A 17,271-nucleotide genomic window follows, 5' to 3' on the forward strand; every position below is an offset into this window, starting at 1 on the left:
AAATGAACAAAAGCAAACACCAGAATTCAGAATAGGACCAACTTCCCCAGTGTATTGCTGAAGGACACTAAAAAATTAAAAATTAGGAAGGGGGCATGCTGCAAAGCAAAGGTCCAGCATTTTTTTTAATTTCTAACAACACCTACTGATTCCAAATGGATGCCATGAACAGATTGCTGCAGTAGAGGTTGATTTGCTTGAAGATGTGTATATCTTACAAAAGAAGATACACTTTCTTATAAAACAAGAAAGAAAAATAGGTGAGATGGGGATCCCCAAGCAAATCTAGGGGTGGGTTAAATTCAGCTTGTCCTCTGGTAAATCAGTGGTTTGTAACTAATTCTCTTTACGGCAGTCATATGGTGAATTGGCAAGTTCAACAGCAACAATGATTCTCAAGATTCAGATTTGTCCACCAGCCCACAAAAAAATGGAGTTCCTGTTACAGGAAACAAAATTATGTCAAACTCTTAATATCAGGGTGGGGTGGGTAACTGTATAAATAAGCATAAGTACCGTTATTAGCATACACTGGTTTCTATAATGTGCTCATGTAAAAATAAAGAAGATTTGTAACAGATGATATAAAAATCCATGGGAATGAGTTTGGTGGCCCTATTGAAAACATCTGGAACAAAATAAGATTTTTAAAAAAAGCAATACTATTGTCTGTGTTCACTTCCAATCAAGCACATGACTATTTCTTGCCCTATTGAAAGATTTGCAAAGATGGCAGATTAATTATCCTGACATCCTGACAAATTCTACCAAGCACGTCTTCTCCAGGAAATTCCTGACTTGCCTGGCTGACAAATTTCTCCTAAAAGAGGGTAGAGGAGGATTCAAGTGGGGGTCGGCCGTTTTTTATTTTATCCTAAACAAAGAAAAGATGAGAAAGATTAGAAACTATTCTAATGTGGAGGAAATGCAATAAAACAGAGTAGAAGAAACAAATGTAACTTCAAAAAAAAAAAAACTTAACCAAAAACAAAAAAGGAGGATGCATATTGGAAATGGAGAAGCAGGCCAGTACTGAAGATTATATACACAGCTGGCCTGTAACTGTCATGGAATTCAATTTATTACTGTAATGACCTTCAATTTTAATAAATAACTTTTAATAAACAGACAATAGTAAGTTGTATTCCATGGCAGGAGAAACTAATAAAAAAATAAAAGATGGAGAGAGATTAGAAATTATTCAAAGGAGTAGGAAATAAAATAGAACAAGTAGAGAAAACAAAGGTAACTGCAAAAAAAAGAAGAAAGAAACCTTAACAAAAATTGATGCACATTGGAAATGCAGAGTCAGTTCAATACTAGGGAGAGGCCTGTCTGAGACTTTTACTTGAATTACTTTCTTGGCCTGGGCTTAGCCTCCTTTTATGTCAGTATTTCTCAACCTTGACAATTTTAAGGCATGTGGACTTCAACTCCCAGAATTCCACATGCCTTAAAATTGTCAAGGTTGAGAAACACTGTTTTATGTGATCTTTGTCTTGGTAGTGGCTCTTCCTCCTGTCCTTCAAGGTTACTCCCTCTGCCCTCTACAAGCGTGTAGATTTTCCAAGAGCAACTGAGAAGAGTAGATTGAAGGAATATAATTGCAGCTAGAACTTGATAGAGACATTAGCAGGATTGCCTACATCTATTGAAGTCTATTAAACCTGCCGTGATAGAATGAATGTGTCCTGGGATTCTAAAGGGATCTGATAATTTGGTTGCATCTTTGCAAGCTCAAATGTCAGAAATAAATTGTCTCTTACTGTAAATAGAGAGACAGTTTGATACAATGGTTAAGGTACCAAATTAGAATGATGAGATTGTGAGCTGTAGTCCTGCCTTAGGGGAGGACTTTGGGACTTGAGCCAGTCATTGTCATCACTATGGCAAATGACAAATCAATTCTGAAAATGATGCTTACAAAACTGCTGGGATTTGGGCAACCCCATGAATCAAGACTGACTTGTAGGCACCTACCCCCCACCCCAAACATATGTAGAATACTATTGGGCATATATGTTTGTGGGTGTATCTAAATCCTGTGAACAGTATGCGGGCCTATTTTTGAAGGAAAGGTTTGATGTAATAAATCTAACAAATATATAGTGTGAACAATTGTTTCCTGTTGAAGCTTTTTTGTGCTTTTTCAGTCTAGACAAAATTAAAGGATTTCCTTTTTGTGATTCAATGTTAATCTAAGTGAATTTCAAAAGGATAGAAAGGCCTTTATAGTAAAGAAAACAATTTACCAGTCTGATTCCAAATCAAAGGACAGCTGGAGGAAATACATGTTGTCTTTACAACCTCATATACTTCCTTCTCTCAGCATGACTTAACAGTGATACGGTACACTTAATAAAAGTTTTGTTTAAAAAGTAATAGATCAAGAAGGCCCTTCCTAATCATAGGCAGGAGTAGAATTTCAGTCTTAATTATAACAAACAGATTGATATGAATTATATTCCCAGCAGCTGTTTGAATTTACTGTTTATATACTCTATTACAAATAACATGAAGACCATTTTTGGATTAAGAAGATGGAAGTGGAAAAAACAAATTGATCCAGTATCCCTAACACCTCACTTAGAGGCCTAATGGAGAGCTGGCTTCATCTGGGAATCTGATGTAAGAATCTGATTAGCTTTCCCAATAGAAATTTGGCATGCTGTAGCGCTTAAAGATTAAAAACACATCTTAGAGCATAGATGCAGTGCATTTTGCTGGAGACTGAATCCTTTTGACATTTATATCCAACAAAACATTATTTTTTTCAAAACCAAGCTTTTGATTTAGCGCACAAAAATTCACTTCTAAAACCATCTTGGCAATCATTGAAAAGGGATATACCAATTAAATTGCACTCTTCCCTATAGGTACTTGTATGTTTTGTTACCTTTGTGGGGGGAGAAAGTAATTTTGAAGATTGATAACAGCATGTAATGTTGTGGTAATGTTCATGCATTACAAATTTTTAATGCAGAATATATATGGAGCAAATACTCCTCCAAACAGAAAAGACTTTATTATTTGGAAAAAAAAATTGAAACATGATATAATCTGTTTACAAGAAACACATATAAGAAAAAAAGATGTGAAGTGTTTCATTTATAGGACTTCAGGTGAAGAATTTATATTAGCAAGTTTGAAAAAGGCTAAGTGAATAGTTTCTATATTAACCCATAACTAAAACCAAAATTATTATTGCCAGTTTACATGGCATTGGTTTCCATATCATATTTAGTGGAAAGATTTGGAAAGAAGAATTATGAATTTGAAAAGGGTAATGCTAATTTTGTTGTGGAGTTGTGATGCATAAATGTTTATTGAAAATTGAAACAGGAATAAAGATTGTATGATAAAATGGGCAAGAAAGTTGGACGTATAAAGTTGGGATCAATGGGAGAGTATGTGGAAGAAAGGATTGAAATTACATTGAATTACATTCTTAAAGAGAATTTCTGTAAAATTGTGTATTGCTGATAAATGACAAAAATGCACAAGGAAGACATACATTTTTGTTTTTGCATGACAGCTTAACGCATGCAAATTGTTATATATGTATTTTTATTGCTTCATAGTAAATCTGTAAACAGGTTAATGAACATGTTTTTAACAATCATACTAATGCACATGTGTGCTCATACATACACACACACACACACACACACACACACACACACATCCCTGCCAGAATCCTATTAACACTTATTAAAACCAGAATATTTAATTATTCTGTTAGCATGTGAATTAAAGGCTGTTCTTGGCTCAAAGTAGAGAATACTGCTGCTTGGTTATCTCATGGCATATTTCTCAAATTTTCAAACTTTCGTTAATCTTAAAAGAGCCAGACATAGATTCTATGTTTTTCTGTTCCTTTGGCAGAAGCTGATAGCTGTGTGCAAGCCTTCTACAGTATCTCCCCTCCATATTTATTGCTTTCTTGCTAAAAGAGTCAGTGTTTCTGCCATTGGTGAGCACATCTGGAGGAGTTGGCCTTCAACAATAAGCATCTTAATTGATACGAAGGTTTTGAATGTCCTAGGTTTTGAGAACTCAGTTTGGATAATGCTGGACTTCTGTAGGGATCTGGTCAAGCGTGGAGCCATCCCATCAGTTACAAATTACAAATTAATGCAGTGATGGTGACACCAGCCTGTCCTATCCATGCTTAATTTTCTAAAGCTGCAAAGACCACATGAGAATATAGTGTGCTCTTGCGTGGCCTGGAAGTTTCATGGCCTCTGGAGCCTCCGAAAATCACATGAGAATATGACATCTTTCCTGCACTTTTTGGAGACTGCAGAGGTGATGTGAGAGCATGCCCTCCCACAGGATTTCCAGAGGTCAACAAGAGCACACACCCCATTCTTATGCGGCCTCTGCAGCTCCCAAAATAGCACAAGAAAACACACACCTTTTCACAGGATTTTCAGAGGCTCCAGAGGCCATGCAAGAATGGGATGTGCTCTCCTGCAGTCTCTGGATCCTCTGAAAATCATGGGAGAATAAAAATGCTTTCTCACACTTTTGGGAGGCTGCAAGGTCAAGCAAGAACGGGCTCTGAAATTATTTCCTTGGTGAAGATCTCATACAATCTGGAGCTGCCTCTGATGGGATTTTTTGTGTGTGTGAGAAAGAGCTGGAGCTAGGATTTCCTGTTGTTGTAAAAAGCCATTTTACTTTCACAGTTCATACTGAAATATCTTAGTTATCACAGGCTTCTTGCAGTGAAAGGAAGCATTTGGGAACTTAAACTTGGAGAATATGCAACAGTGGCAAATTTAACAAAATATATATTCACAATAGAAGCTAACTAAACTTTAAAAAGGCATGCAACATGCAGCATGGTAAATACAAACATTTACCCTCTGGTTTTTAAGAGGTTCCAAATGTTTATAAACAATTAAATTAGCATAAGCATAAAAAGAAGGAAGTCAGAAACTGGATAGGTTTTTTCCCCTTTATTTTTTGGTATTTTAATTGCCAAAATTGCTCTATCTTCCCTTTTCCTTTTTCAGTATGCACAAAAACATTAAGTAATGAAACAGTGGAGATCATAATACTACATAATCAGCTTAAGTCCAAAACCTTTATGATACAATGAATACTTTGATATAATCTGCAGCCTTTTTTAGTGTTATATTCAATTCTGGATGAAAAAGCCAAATAACGTTACACTCATTAACTTTGACATTAAAAAACTAACATATTTTAAAAAGCACGGTAAGACACAATGCATAGGATGGACGTTTGGATTCTGATATTAATAATTTAATATTTTTAATAGATGTGGCTTTCCTAAAATTGAAAACAAATAAAAAATATTCATAATATAAATAATAAATCCAGTTACTTTTTCTTCTGAAAGAGAACCAGAGATGGAACAGGGAAAGTATCTTAAAAAAAAACTTTGACATCTGTAAAATCTGTTTAGCTCAGGTTTTGGAACTTAGTAATTAATTCAGGTATCTTTCAATGATATGCTCAGTTTAGCCCATTGCTTTAGCCATATATTATAATTGCAAAGAAGGGCTTGTAATCTTCTGAAGGGCATTTAAACAGTTTGCTTGGGAAGATTTTCCATTTGTCAAATTTTTGGTTTTGAATGGAAAAACAATTTTGGAATTTGTGAGAGTCTTTCATTTTCTTATTCCTGTTTATGAATAGCCATGCAATTTCTTTCTTTATCTGGTGTTACAGTACAAACCAGGAATTACTGTGGCAATACTAAATAGTTTCTTTAATTCCAAGAAGGATCTAAATAAAATCCAAGTAGACTTTAACATTTTGGCTGATTGTTTGATATACTTGCCAGCCAAACATGTGCGGCCTGCAAATGAAGCTGGCTGATTTGATTAATTCTCTTTTTGAATCCGTAGGTTTTAGCTTTATTTTTCATCTTATACTGTGACTTTACATTAAAATTTTAACGTTATAGGCCTTCCAGTTTTACTAATGTGTGAGTGTCTTTAAATTGTGTACATTTGTAACCCTTAATATTTGTTCAGTATGCTGCATATAGGACTTCAGCTATTGTGTAGTATATTAATGTGATAAATATATGGGTTTTTTTTGGGGGGGGGGAGCTTAGAAGTTCATTTTGGTATATTTTGTCTTTGGCCAAACTTCCTAAAACACCAAGTCAAACAAATGGGTGGAAATAATGGTTGTGTGTGTGTGTGTGTGTATAAAAATATGTTGTAGATTACCTAGCTCAGTATAAGTAAGCATTTTGTGTCCAGGAGCCACACTTCTCTGCAAAACACTTGCTAATGGAGTGGTTAACATTTCTGCTTGATGCTTGGATTTTTATTTTTATTTTTTGCATATTTACAATATTGTTTTTATTTTTCTGTTCCAGTGCTTTTATGTGCCTTAATTTTCATGTTCTTTATGCCGGCAATTTACTAGGGAGAATTGGAATTATTACAAAACAGCCTTTAAAAAATACCAATTCATTTCTTATTATACAGCACTAATTCTGCAGATTATGAAAAGTCATACAGTCGCTCTGAGGAAAGAATCTTCATGCCTAGTGAGTTTTCTGTAAAGAAGTAAAAGTTCTGGAGGAAAAAGAAATTGGGGAAATCTTAGATTTTCTATCCTTGTTAGTCCTTGCTGTTACAGTATGCATATATTTATTATTGGGTAGTTTTTAATCTTCTGGTTTTTTGTATGTATGCCTGTCTTGAGTATCACAGAAATGTTAGTAATAAAAAGTAATAAAGTGCCATTGCTGCTTAATCACCTTTCATACTTTCCTATTTAAATCTGTCACTGAAATCATTAGCATTTTAATTTGCATTCTTGCCTAATGACCCAGTTTGTCTATGATTCTCTGCATTTCAATTCTTTCTGTGCTCTTATTCAGATCCTGTAACTGGGGCTAATTATTGTAACTGCCAAGCTAGCAAGATAAATTCACACATACATATTCATTACTTGACAATCCTGATGTATAAAAGACCTTTCATAGGTCAAAAATACCCAGATGGGACTTTTTTGTCTTTTTTTGAAGCACTTTTTACCATGTATCTGTTTCTGCTTATGTTGTTAGTAAACTGACTGGTATTTCTAGATAAGTTTTTTTAAAACTATTTAAAATGCTGATACACCCCAAAAAAAAAAAATCTACTTCACCAACTCAGAAAAGGGTAAATAGCGATTATATTGTGGAAAAAAAGCCAGAAACTAAATATAGTGGTTAAAATAAACTTAACAAAATTACCTGTAATTAACAGGGAAAATAGCCATATAATAACTATAAATAACCGTATAAATTAATTCAGTTGTGAAACTTATCATTACATCAAGACCATACAACATGTATCATTTTCTCTCTTTTAAAACACAGAGACTTTTCCAAAACAGGTTAACAAATTAATGCCATGGATCCATTCCTTAACATTTGGAGGACAACCTTATTTCCAATTACCTAAAATAATCCTCTTTTCCATATTCCAAGCTTGATAGAGCCAAAGCTCTTTATGAGATGATAATGCCATGTTTAGAAATATAATTCAACATCACACTGGGTTCATTCATTTCCAATTTTTCATTTCACATTTAAATATATAACAAATGCTGACTTTCATGTTTTAATATCTTATAAAATTTAATTGTTGGTTTCTATTCAAACACTCTTAACCATTGCAAGTAAGTCAAATTGAAAACATAATTTCCTAATTCAAATCAGCCATTCAAAATCAGCCTTTAATTAATCCTTTATTTAGTTCAGGTATTCAAATAAAATAGCTTTCCTGTTATTGTTATATTTTAAGTTGTACCACAGCATGTTTCTCATGTAATTTTGCTTAAAATGTACACACTTGTTAATAAATATATCTAGCAGCTTTCAAAGCAGAAGATGAAAATCTTATTTTAGTGTACTTGTCAAAATTTCAAATACATACATTTGCTCCCCAAGTGGGCCAAAAGAGAAGAGGTCTTAATCCCAAAACAAATGGATATTAAAATAAAAATCCACTGATATAGCTGAACATCTTATTAACATCACCACTGTCAAGCAGAATGGGCAATTTAATCAACAATAATCCAGAGGATTTAACCTGCCATAAAAATGTTTCCACTGAATAGACCAGTGGTGGCGAACCTATGGCACGCATGCCAGAGGCGGCACTCAGAGCCCTCTCTGTGGGCACATGCGCCGTCACCCCCGCTTCGCCTCCCCCTGTGGCCCCCTCCTCAGCAGCAGCCCACACTGGAGGTCACCCCCGAGGTCACGCGGAGCAGTGTAGCCAAGGACCTGGCAGCGGGGACAAGACTCTGCCCTCGTGCTCCGTTGCGCACAGTTGATGCTGCGGGGCACGGGCAGAGGGCATGGTCACCATGGTGCTGCTGGGCCACCTGGGCGATCTGCGGCGGGCTGTGGAGGCGATGAGGCCCTGTGGGGAGGCGGGGCAGGGGCAGTTTTTGGGCACTCGGTCTCTAAAAGATTCGCTATCACTGGAATAGACTGACCCCTAGGCATTTTGCATTTTATCTACATATATCTATTTGTGTGTATGTTTGTGTACACACACACACATATACATAGTATATACACAGATTATATATACACACACCTATATAACTACAGTATCTATATATTTGATAGTTAAAAAGCTATGTAAAATAGCATTCTATACAAACAATTGTTGGGCACAGAAATCAATTCCTTCTCTGTTCTCTACTTTCTTCAAAAATAATGTTTTGACCTTCATACTGAAAAAAAATGAGCTTGAAAATCTGCATTGTGCCTGGTGGAATTTCAATCTCTGCATTAACACCTACTTAGTCAGTTTCTTTGCCCATGTCTAAATTTTGGGACTAGAGTTCCAGAGACAAGGAACATCAGTTCCTGTTCAAGACCTGGAATTTGGAATTAGGCACTGAATGCAAAATAGAAATTAAGAATGTCTCTTCAATTCTAGAATCCTATAGTACTAATAGTTAAATATTAGCTAAATAATTAAACTAATTTGATTGTTAAATACTATTAATAGAGCTTTGTGTAACTTGTAGACATAGGCATTGACCTCAGTTCAAAAATTGTTGGGACTCTAAGGTGAAATCAGGTGGCTTGTAATTCATAGATAATTGATTAAAAAGGATTACTTGTTTATTTTACAGTTTCCTGTGCAAAATCTTCTGAAAGAAAAGTACACAATAAAATCAATGCATTAAAATAATATAAACATGTATATGTATAAAGGAACAGGAAAGGAAAATAAATGTGGAATGTAATCCTATCTGTCCAATATTCATATATAATACTTAATTAGAAGACAGGGCAAATGCTAATTAGAAATGAGAGCTGGGGAAATAAACCTTATTTGCACTGCAAATGTTATTCTGTTCGGTGGCTTATTGCTGATGGAATTGGCTTCACAGACATCTGAATGGCATGGCAAATCCTGCCAAATAAAGGCTTTTAAAAATTATGCCAAATGGCCTGGAAAACCTATCCAATGTCTGTGTCAACTTTAATTATTTGCATCTCTGTATTAATTGCTTATAGCAAGCATAATGTCACATTTAAGTTAAGTTTGATTCCTATGCCTGCATAAAAATCATCCATGAAGAATATGGAAATGGTTTGCCATTGCCCTCTTTCAGGACAACTTTTCAACTTCTTAGAATTGCTTGATAGTCTCCTATTCAAGGAGTGATCAGGTCCAAGCTTGCTTAGCCTTTCTGAAGTCATATGGGTGCAGTTGTTCTCTTTCATCCGTAAGTAAATTAAAATTGGTGAAGGGTACTTTAATGTCTCTTGGCAATTGGATTAACGTTCACTAATACAAAAGCAAGACGTCACTAACACAGGCTTCTATTTAAGTTGCCAAAAGATTCCTTCATAATTATATTAGAGCCAGTTTGGTCTAGTGGTTAAGGCCCCAGGCTAGAAACCAGGAGATTGTGAGTTCTGCAGCATAGATAGTTCTCGACTTACCTCCACAATTGAACCCAAATTTTCTGTTGCTAAGCAAGACAGCTAAGTGAATTTTGCTCCATTTTACGACCTTTCTTTCCATAGTTAAGTGAATCACCACAGTTGTTAAGTTAGTAACACGGTTGTTAAGTGAATTTGGCTTCCCCCTTGACTTTGCTAGCCAGAAGATTGCAGAAGGTGATCACATGACCCTGTGACACTGTAACTGTTATAAATATGAGTCAGTTGTCAAGTGTTCAAGTTCTGATCAGGCGATCATGAGGATGCTGCAATAGTCGTGAAATACTGTCATGAGTCACTTTTTTCAGTGTCGGTGTAACTTTGAACAGTCAGGTCAAGGACGATCTGTAGTCCTGCCATAAGCATAAAAGTGGCTGGGTGACTTTGTGCAGTCACTCTCTCTCATCTGAATTCACCTCACAGGGTTGTTGTTGTGGGGAAAATAAGAGGAGGAAGGAGTATTATGCTCACTGACTTGAGTTAGTTATAAAAATAATAAAGCCAGGAAGAATAAGGAAGTATAAAATGATTTGCAAATATATTACCTTAATACCCAAAGAAGACTCAGACTTGACACAGATAAAATAATATAGACCAATGTCTCTATTAAATGTGGATTATAAAGTTTTTGCTTCAATAATAACAGAAAGATTAAAAAGATTTCTGATTGAATTTATACACACAGACCAAAATGGATTTTTACCTAAGAGACAAATAAAAAACAATTTAAGAATGATGTTAGACACCTTGGAATACTATGAAATGCACCCAGGGAAGCCGATGACGCTAATATTCCTAGATGCACAGAAGGCTTTTGATAACGTAAACTGGCAATTCATGATTCAACAACTAAATGAAACAGATTTTGGAGAAAACTTTATATATACAATTAAAACAATGTATCATAGACAGATAGCTAAAATAATCGTAAATGGAGATTTTACAGAAAATTTTAACATTAAAAAAGGCATAAGACAAGGATGTCTATTATCGCCATTATTATTTATATTAACACTAGAAGTATTAAATAGAAATATTAGGCAAGACTCAGAAATTAAAGGAATGAAGATAGAAGATGAAAAATATAAACTACAAGCATTCTCAGATGACTTGGTTTTTATATTAGAAGAGCCACTTGTGACAAACCCCAAGCTTCTGAAAAAGATAGAAGAATTTGGAGAAGTGACAGGACTGAAAATAAATAGAGAAAAGACCAAAGTGATAACCAAAAACCTTACAGATAAACAAACAAAAAAATCAATTGTCAGGATTTTTGTTTAATCTTAATTTTGTAAGTTTGTTTTTATGCATATGATGATTGGTTATTTTTTCAGAATGTAGATTTCTATATATAGTATTTGTCATATTTTAATGAAGTGTTTATATGATGAAACTTCTACCATTTATTTGATGGCATCTCTGATGTACTCAACCTCTTTCTTCCTCTTCTCCGCTCCCCCCAATTTCTTTTCAGCTGGCAGGAGGGATCATTCTTGGTGTGGGATTATGGATTCGTCATGATTCACAAACCTCAGTCATCTTGCAGTCATCACTAGAAGACCAGTCCGCTCCTAATACATTCTACATTGGTAAGATAAAAAAAAGCTACGTAACCAGGATTTCTAACATAGTGGGAGGGAATCAAACCCCAAATTGTTATTTTTTTTCCCTTTGCGTCTGTGGAGTCTCTGCAACTGACCCCCCAAAAAATCCCACTTCCTTGCTTAACACCTGTTTATTTGTTTATGATATTTTTATAGCTGCCCATTTCACACAAATGATTCTGGGCTGCTTACTAGATTAAAACATAAACCATCATCTGATACAACACATATACATACACACATATCCATGCTCAAAGATAAACAATTGACCCACTCACCATCAGCAGTACCACCTGGCCCAAATGACTAGGAAAACAGGTAGAACTCCAGTGCTTTGTCAAAGAGTAACAGGATTGGAGTCCTCTGAATCTCCAATTATTTCCATTGTGGGTTAATACATTCCATACTAACATAAGAAAAGTAAAAGACTGGATGTCTCTTTTTGATCCCCTACCACCCACCCCACCCCGAAATCAGCCACAGGAAAATAAAACATAAGAGCAAACCAACAATTCATAACTGGATAATTCTCAGAGCTCAACCATTTAAATCCATGACTGATGCAGAATCATTATTGCAAATCTGATAGGCGTTCCTCCTAGTTATGTGCAAGATGGAATGTTTTGTTGCCAGAAGGTTTTGTTTTCTCCTCAAACATAAGGCTTTATCCCAGAAACTGGCATAACTGAACATCCCAGGGAAATGTGTATATTTTGAGGCTAAATTGCAACTGAGACAAAATGAACCACTTCTTGCTTAGCAGTAAAAATTGGGGCTCAGTTGTGACCACAAGTCAAGGACCATCTGTGTAACCCCTTTCCTGAATTCTGAAAAAATAAAAATTTCACAGTAGCAGTAAAATTAGAGAGAGCCAGTTTGGTATAGTGGTTAAGGCACCAGGCTAGAAACTGGAAGGCCATGAGTTCTACTCCTGCCTCAGGCACAAAGCCTGCTGGGTGATCTTGGGTCAGTCACTGTCTCCCAGCCATAGGAAAAAGACAAGGGCCAACCACTTCTGAAAACCACTTGCCAAGAAGATTGCAGGGACTAATCCAGGCAGTTGCCAGGAGTCAACAGTGACTTGAAGGCACCTTAATAAATAGTAAAGCTAGGCATCTGGAAAACGTATCCATTCTTTTTCTTTTGAAGCAATCTATATTTGGCTATTTAACCAATATTTTTAAAGGGCTCTGCTTAGATTCCTCAAGATATTTGCAATTTCCTTTTAATAACAATGCCTTTTCTACACTTGCTCTAAACTCATTTCCCCAGATCTTTGATGATATACAACTGAGATTTTTGCTACACCTGGCTCGCTCCAAATTCTTCTTCCCGTTATAACTTTCCTGCTTCCTGCAGGGAAAAAAAAAAGGCTACCCCTTGAGCACATGTTGCTGCATTAGTCACTTCTGCCCCCTATTCTTTACATCATATCTCTCAGATGTTCTAATGCTTTTCAGTCACATTGGAAAGTAAAGCTGCCTTATTCAAGAAACATCCTAATGCTTGGAACTCATTTTAGAAAAATACATAAATTTTGTTTCATACTGGCGCGCCTTATGCCAAATCTTAACATGTTTCTATATATAATTTGTAAGGGAAAAGTTTCCAATATATAACATGTGGTGTTTGATTTCTTTGGGAGATGAGCAATGAGGAAATATGCGTCCAATATATAAATGAAATGGCACAAACAGTAGCCTTAAAATGTACGTGATAATTATGCTAAAGTTCTTTTCCTCATACCACAGTCTTTATCGCACATCTCTAGAGACTTCCTTTCCTTATTTTGTAGACACTGCCAACTAACATAAGATCCTCCATTCCCCCCCAAAAAAATTCTTAAAATAAAAGTTGAGATTTCCAGGATTGTATTCAATCTGCTGAATTCATCCAAATGTTCTAACAGAGTCTTTTAGTTAAATAACTCTTAGAATTTGTACCCAGGTTAGAGAAAGGTGCTCAAAGCCAGAAAGAATGAGGCAGTTTCCTTAGAGCCAGTTGATTATTCCATCAAAGCAAGTGATGTATTGTTTTATTGTACTTTGAATGCCTGTGTGAGAGGCTCGGGTGCCAAAGTAACTGAATGGACTTGGGTCTTTCTACTCCAGAACAGCTGTGCCATGTCCTGGCCAGTTTTAAAAAAAGCTTGATGGTAGAATATTGTAGAAATGTCTCCCAAGGTTTTGGGAGGAGAACATGGCAAGGAGCCAATCATTGAAAAAGAATTACCTGTTGCAGTCACATTTACCAAATGTTTATAGATGGCAGCCAGCACTTGGGGGTGCACTGCCTGAGGAGTAGGAAGTGACAGGTAGCCACAAAGGAGCTTAGAAGAATAGGCCTCTTGGGTGTTTGTAAACGCTTGTCCGGGTTTGGCCTGGATCATTTCATCTCCCTTCTCTGAACTGGAGTTCCTTGCCTGCTAGAAGAAATATGAAGAGATGTCTCCCTTGTTCTCCAGCAGCTTTCATTCCCCCTTGGGAAGATAAGTGAAGCAGCTGTATGTTTCTTTCCATGATAGGAAAGGGAGGGGTTGCTCTCTGCTCTATCTCTGGATGGGCCTCCAGGCTGTAGAGCCTGGTTACTGTCAGTGAAAAGAAAATAAGAGCTCCTGGAAGTGAGGCAGAGACAAACATTCAGTGATAGGAAATGGAGGAGCATTTAAAAAAAAAAAGAAAGAAGCAGCAGCATCTCCCTTGTAACAGTGCTAGGATCCAAAGATCAAACACAATCTGCAACCTGAAACTATGAGATATCTAGACCAGGATAAAGTTCTTTGCATAGTTTAGGAAGAAAATTCCAATATTATGCTTATTTATACATTGGTATATTACTTTCCAAAACCGAGTTATTCCAAGGCTACAATGTATTTAAAAAAATCACAATATTAAAAAAGTTAAGAATAGGTAATAATTATAACCTTGATGTATAAACAATAAAACCAGAATAGTAGACAAGTGAATTCAAGCTAATTTAGTGTCTGAAATGTTTTGAATGGAACCATTTCACCTTCAAAGTGAGCTGTTTTGTGCCTGAAATGGTCTGTTTCAACCATCCTGCAAGTATTTTAAAATATTCTGTCCTGTTGTGAAATTTCTATTCAGTCGGGGAAAAAAATGCTGAAATACCTCATAAACCATAATTCTAAGAAATGTTGAGTTTCGATTTCTTTGCAGGCTGTCTTTCCTGTCCTTTAGTTTTGTGTACTCTGCATAGTACAGTACAGACCATTCCATCTTAATGTTTCATTTTTTTCCTGCTAGCCTTGTCATCTTTTTTGCTTAATTAATGACCTTGTGAGACAGGAGAAAAACTGCAGCCTATATAATGATCTGATAAACAAAATTTGAGTCTAAAGAGGGGTGGGTGGGTGGAAGGAGTGTCTCAGAAAAAACCCTTCTTAGTTTTGGGGAAAGTAAAAGCAAGGGAGGGGAGTGCTACTTTCAGACTTGCAAAACTGCTACTGCAACCTTACAATAAATAGTGTTAGTATTCATGGTTGGCACTTCTTATCTGGACTGCTTCAAAGGACTGGCACAGCCCTAGAGTAATGTATCAAATGCAAAATAAGTTTTCTATTTAATAACTTTAAACAAATTACTGTAATTGAATTTGCCTTGCTATAAATAAAGTAAATATATTTGTTTTCCATTTATTTTGAAAACAAGTGAACACCCCAGGGGGTAGGTACCCTGTCCAGAAAATTTTCTCATTTTTGATCAAATGTATGTGGCATTTGGTTCTTGTAACAGAATACGAATTCTGTGAAGTCGTCTTGGTGTCTATTTCCCTCCTGCCTTGTGAGGTATTAAACCTAAGTCTTGACTCTCTCTCCAGCTTTTCTCCCTTGTACCATATCATGTTGACTTGCAGATAGATATATTATGGTGTTCTCATAGTTCTGACTTTTTGGTCTAACTTTTCATCTTACCCAGGTTGTATATTTGCTTTGAAAATGTGTGTGTGTATATGTGTGTGTGTGAATAAAGTTAGTTATGAATTGATCTTTATTATTACTTGGTGTCTGACATAGAACTGGAAGTTTAGACTATAATTTAACCTCTACTTCAGATGCACTGCCAATATTTAACTTTTCATTTGAGATCTGTATATCCTCACATCCGGTTTCCCCTTTCTTTTGTTTTATACTGCTTTTTTACTTTTGTTATTTTTGCCTTTTTAAAAAAATATTGTTTCACCCTTGGCTTGTGAAGGATTTAATAGAAATGTGTCCCATAAACATTTTCCTATTAGATATAACCTCAGAACCAATAAAAAGAGAGGGATGTGTGTGGGAGTTAAGCTTATGAGGAAAGCAGCAGAATTCAACCCATTGCAAAATTAAATAAAAGCAAAGAAAAATAGAGGTCCTTAAACAAGATTGTATTTTGATATTATGTCTTTGCTCGCTTTGCGTTTGCTGTCCTGGGAATTTATTAATATGAAGCCAAGCAGATCTACAGCATAGACAGCAAATGGCCACAAATTCCAGAGATGTTTCCAACCCCATGGAAGTTCTTGCTCCACTCCAAATGGATAGGAATGGCCTCTAGTTACAGCCACATCTGAATAACTCTGTTCCAACTCTAGACTTGTGCTTAGTGCATCTCTACTAATAATTGCCACTGGTGAAGATGATCAAGAGTTTCAAGAAAGCAGAGGAACAGTCCTCTCCAGAAGGTGGACTGGAGAGCAGAGCTGAGTAGCAAAGCAGGAGAATGAAAACTTCCATCTTCTACTCACCGATAATAAGTGTGTGATATGAGAATTGTTCTCTCTCTGTAATATTTTTTTGTTGGCAAGCAAGAGTCTTGTGCACGAAAGGTACAAAGAAACTCTATGAAAGAACTCATAGTTTATAGAATAACTACCCTTAGGTCTTCTATTATTTATTTTATTAAATTTTTAAGCTGCCCATCTGCCTGATAAGGTGACTTATAATGTGATGGTTTGTATCTTGGAAAAGTCTGAGCATTTGCAAAGAAGAAACAGCTGCAAAACTTTCAAGGTGCTTTTGTTCTGAACAATTTAGAAACAGCTGTCAGATGCTAGACTGAAAAGTCTGTGGCTTACCCTCTAGAACACGGGTGTCAAATTCGCCGTGTCACTTGACGTATCATAACTTTTTTCGTATTGCCGGAGCTGGGGTGGGCACAGCCTCCGCATGATGCAACAGGCCAGCAGTTTGACACCCCTGCTCTAGAACAAGATTTTCCAAACTGAGGTGTATAGTATCTCAGTGTACCTCCCTTGTGGACCTGCAGACAGAGTCCAGAGGGTGTAAAGAACTTTTTCATGGCACATTATTAACAATAAATCCACCTTTCCCAAAGTTGCATTGTATTGTTTTCATTGTTCACTATTGTTCATTTTGGTGAATTTGAATTTTTAGACGAGGTGTGTACATTGAAGATTACATTAAAGGCAAATGTGATGGCAAAAAGAAAAGCAATTTGGTCTAGTACAGGGGTAGGCAACCTTGGCTCTTTTATGACTCGTGGACTTCAACTCCCAGAATTCTTGAGCCAGCCGTGCTCAGGAATTCTGGGAGTTGAAGTCCAAAAGTCATAAAAGAGCTAAGGTTGCCTACGCTTGGTCTAGCAGTTAAGGCATCAGGCCAGAAAGCGGGAGATTGTGAGTTCTAGTCCTACCTTTCCCATGAAAGCCATCTAGATGATCTTGGGCCAGTCTCTCTTTCTCAGCCCAATC

General features: G+C 36.2%; 1 protein-coding gene across 1 annotated transcript in view; it reads left to right on the top strand.

Moving 5' to 3' along the window:
- The window catches only part of CD81 (CD81 molecule), a 61,436-nt gene that overhangs the window by 25,148 nt on the left and 19,017 nt on the right, over positions 1-17,271 (top strand). The window contains exon 2 of the mRNA XM_015823206.1: positions 11,430-11,544. Within this exon, the coding sequence (XP_015678692.1) occupies positions 11,430-11,544 (115 nt within the window). The remainder of the gene's footprint in view (positions 1-11,429; positions 11,545-17,271) is intronic.

This window comes from Protobothrops mucrosquamatus, unplaced genomic scaffold (assembly GCF_001527695.2).
Source record: "Protobothrops mucrosquamatus isolate PMUCROS unplaced genomic scaffold, P.Mucros_1.0 scaffold1799, whole genome shotgun sequence".
In the NCBI taxonomy this organism is placed as follows: domain Eukaryota; kingdom Metazoa; phylum Chordata; class Lepidosauria; order Squamata; family Viperidae; genus Protobothrops; species Protobothrops mucrosquamatus.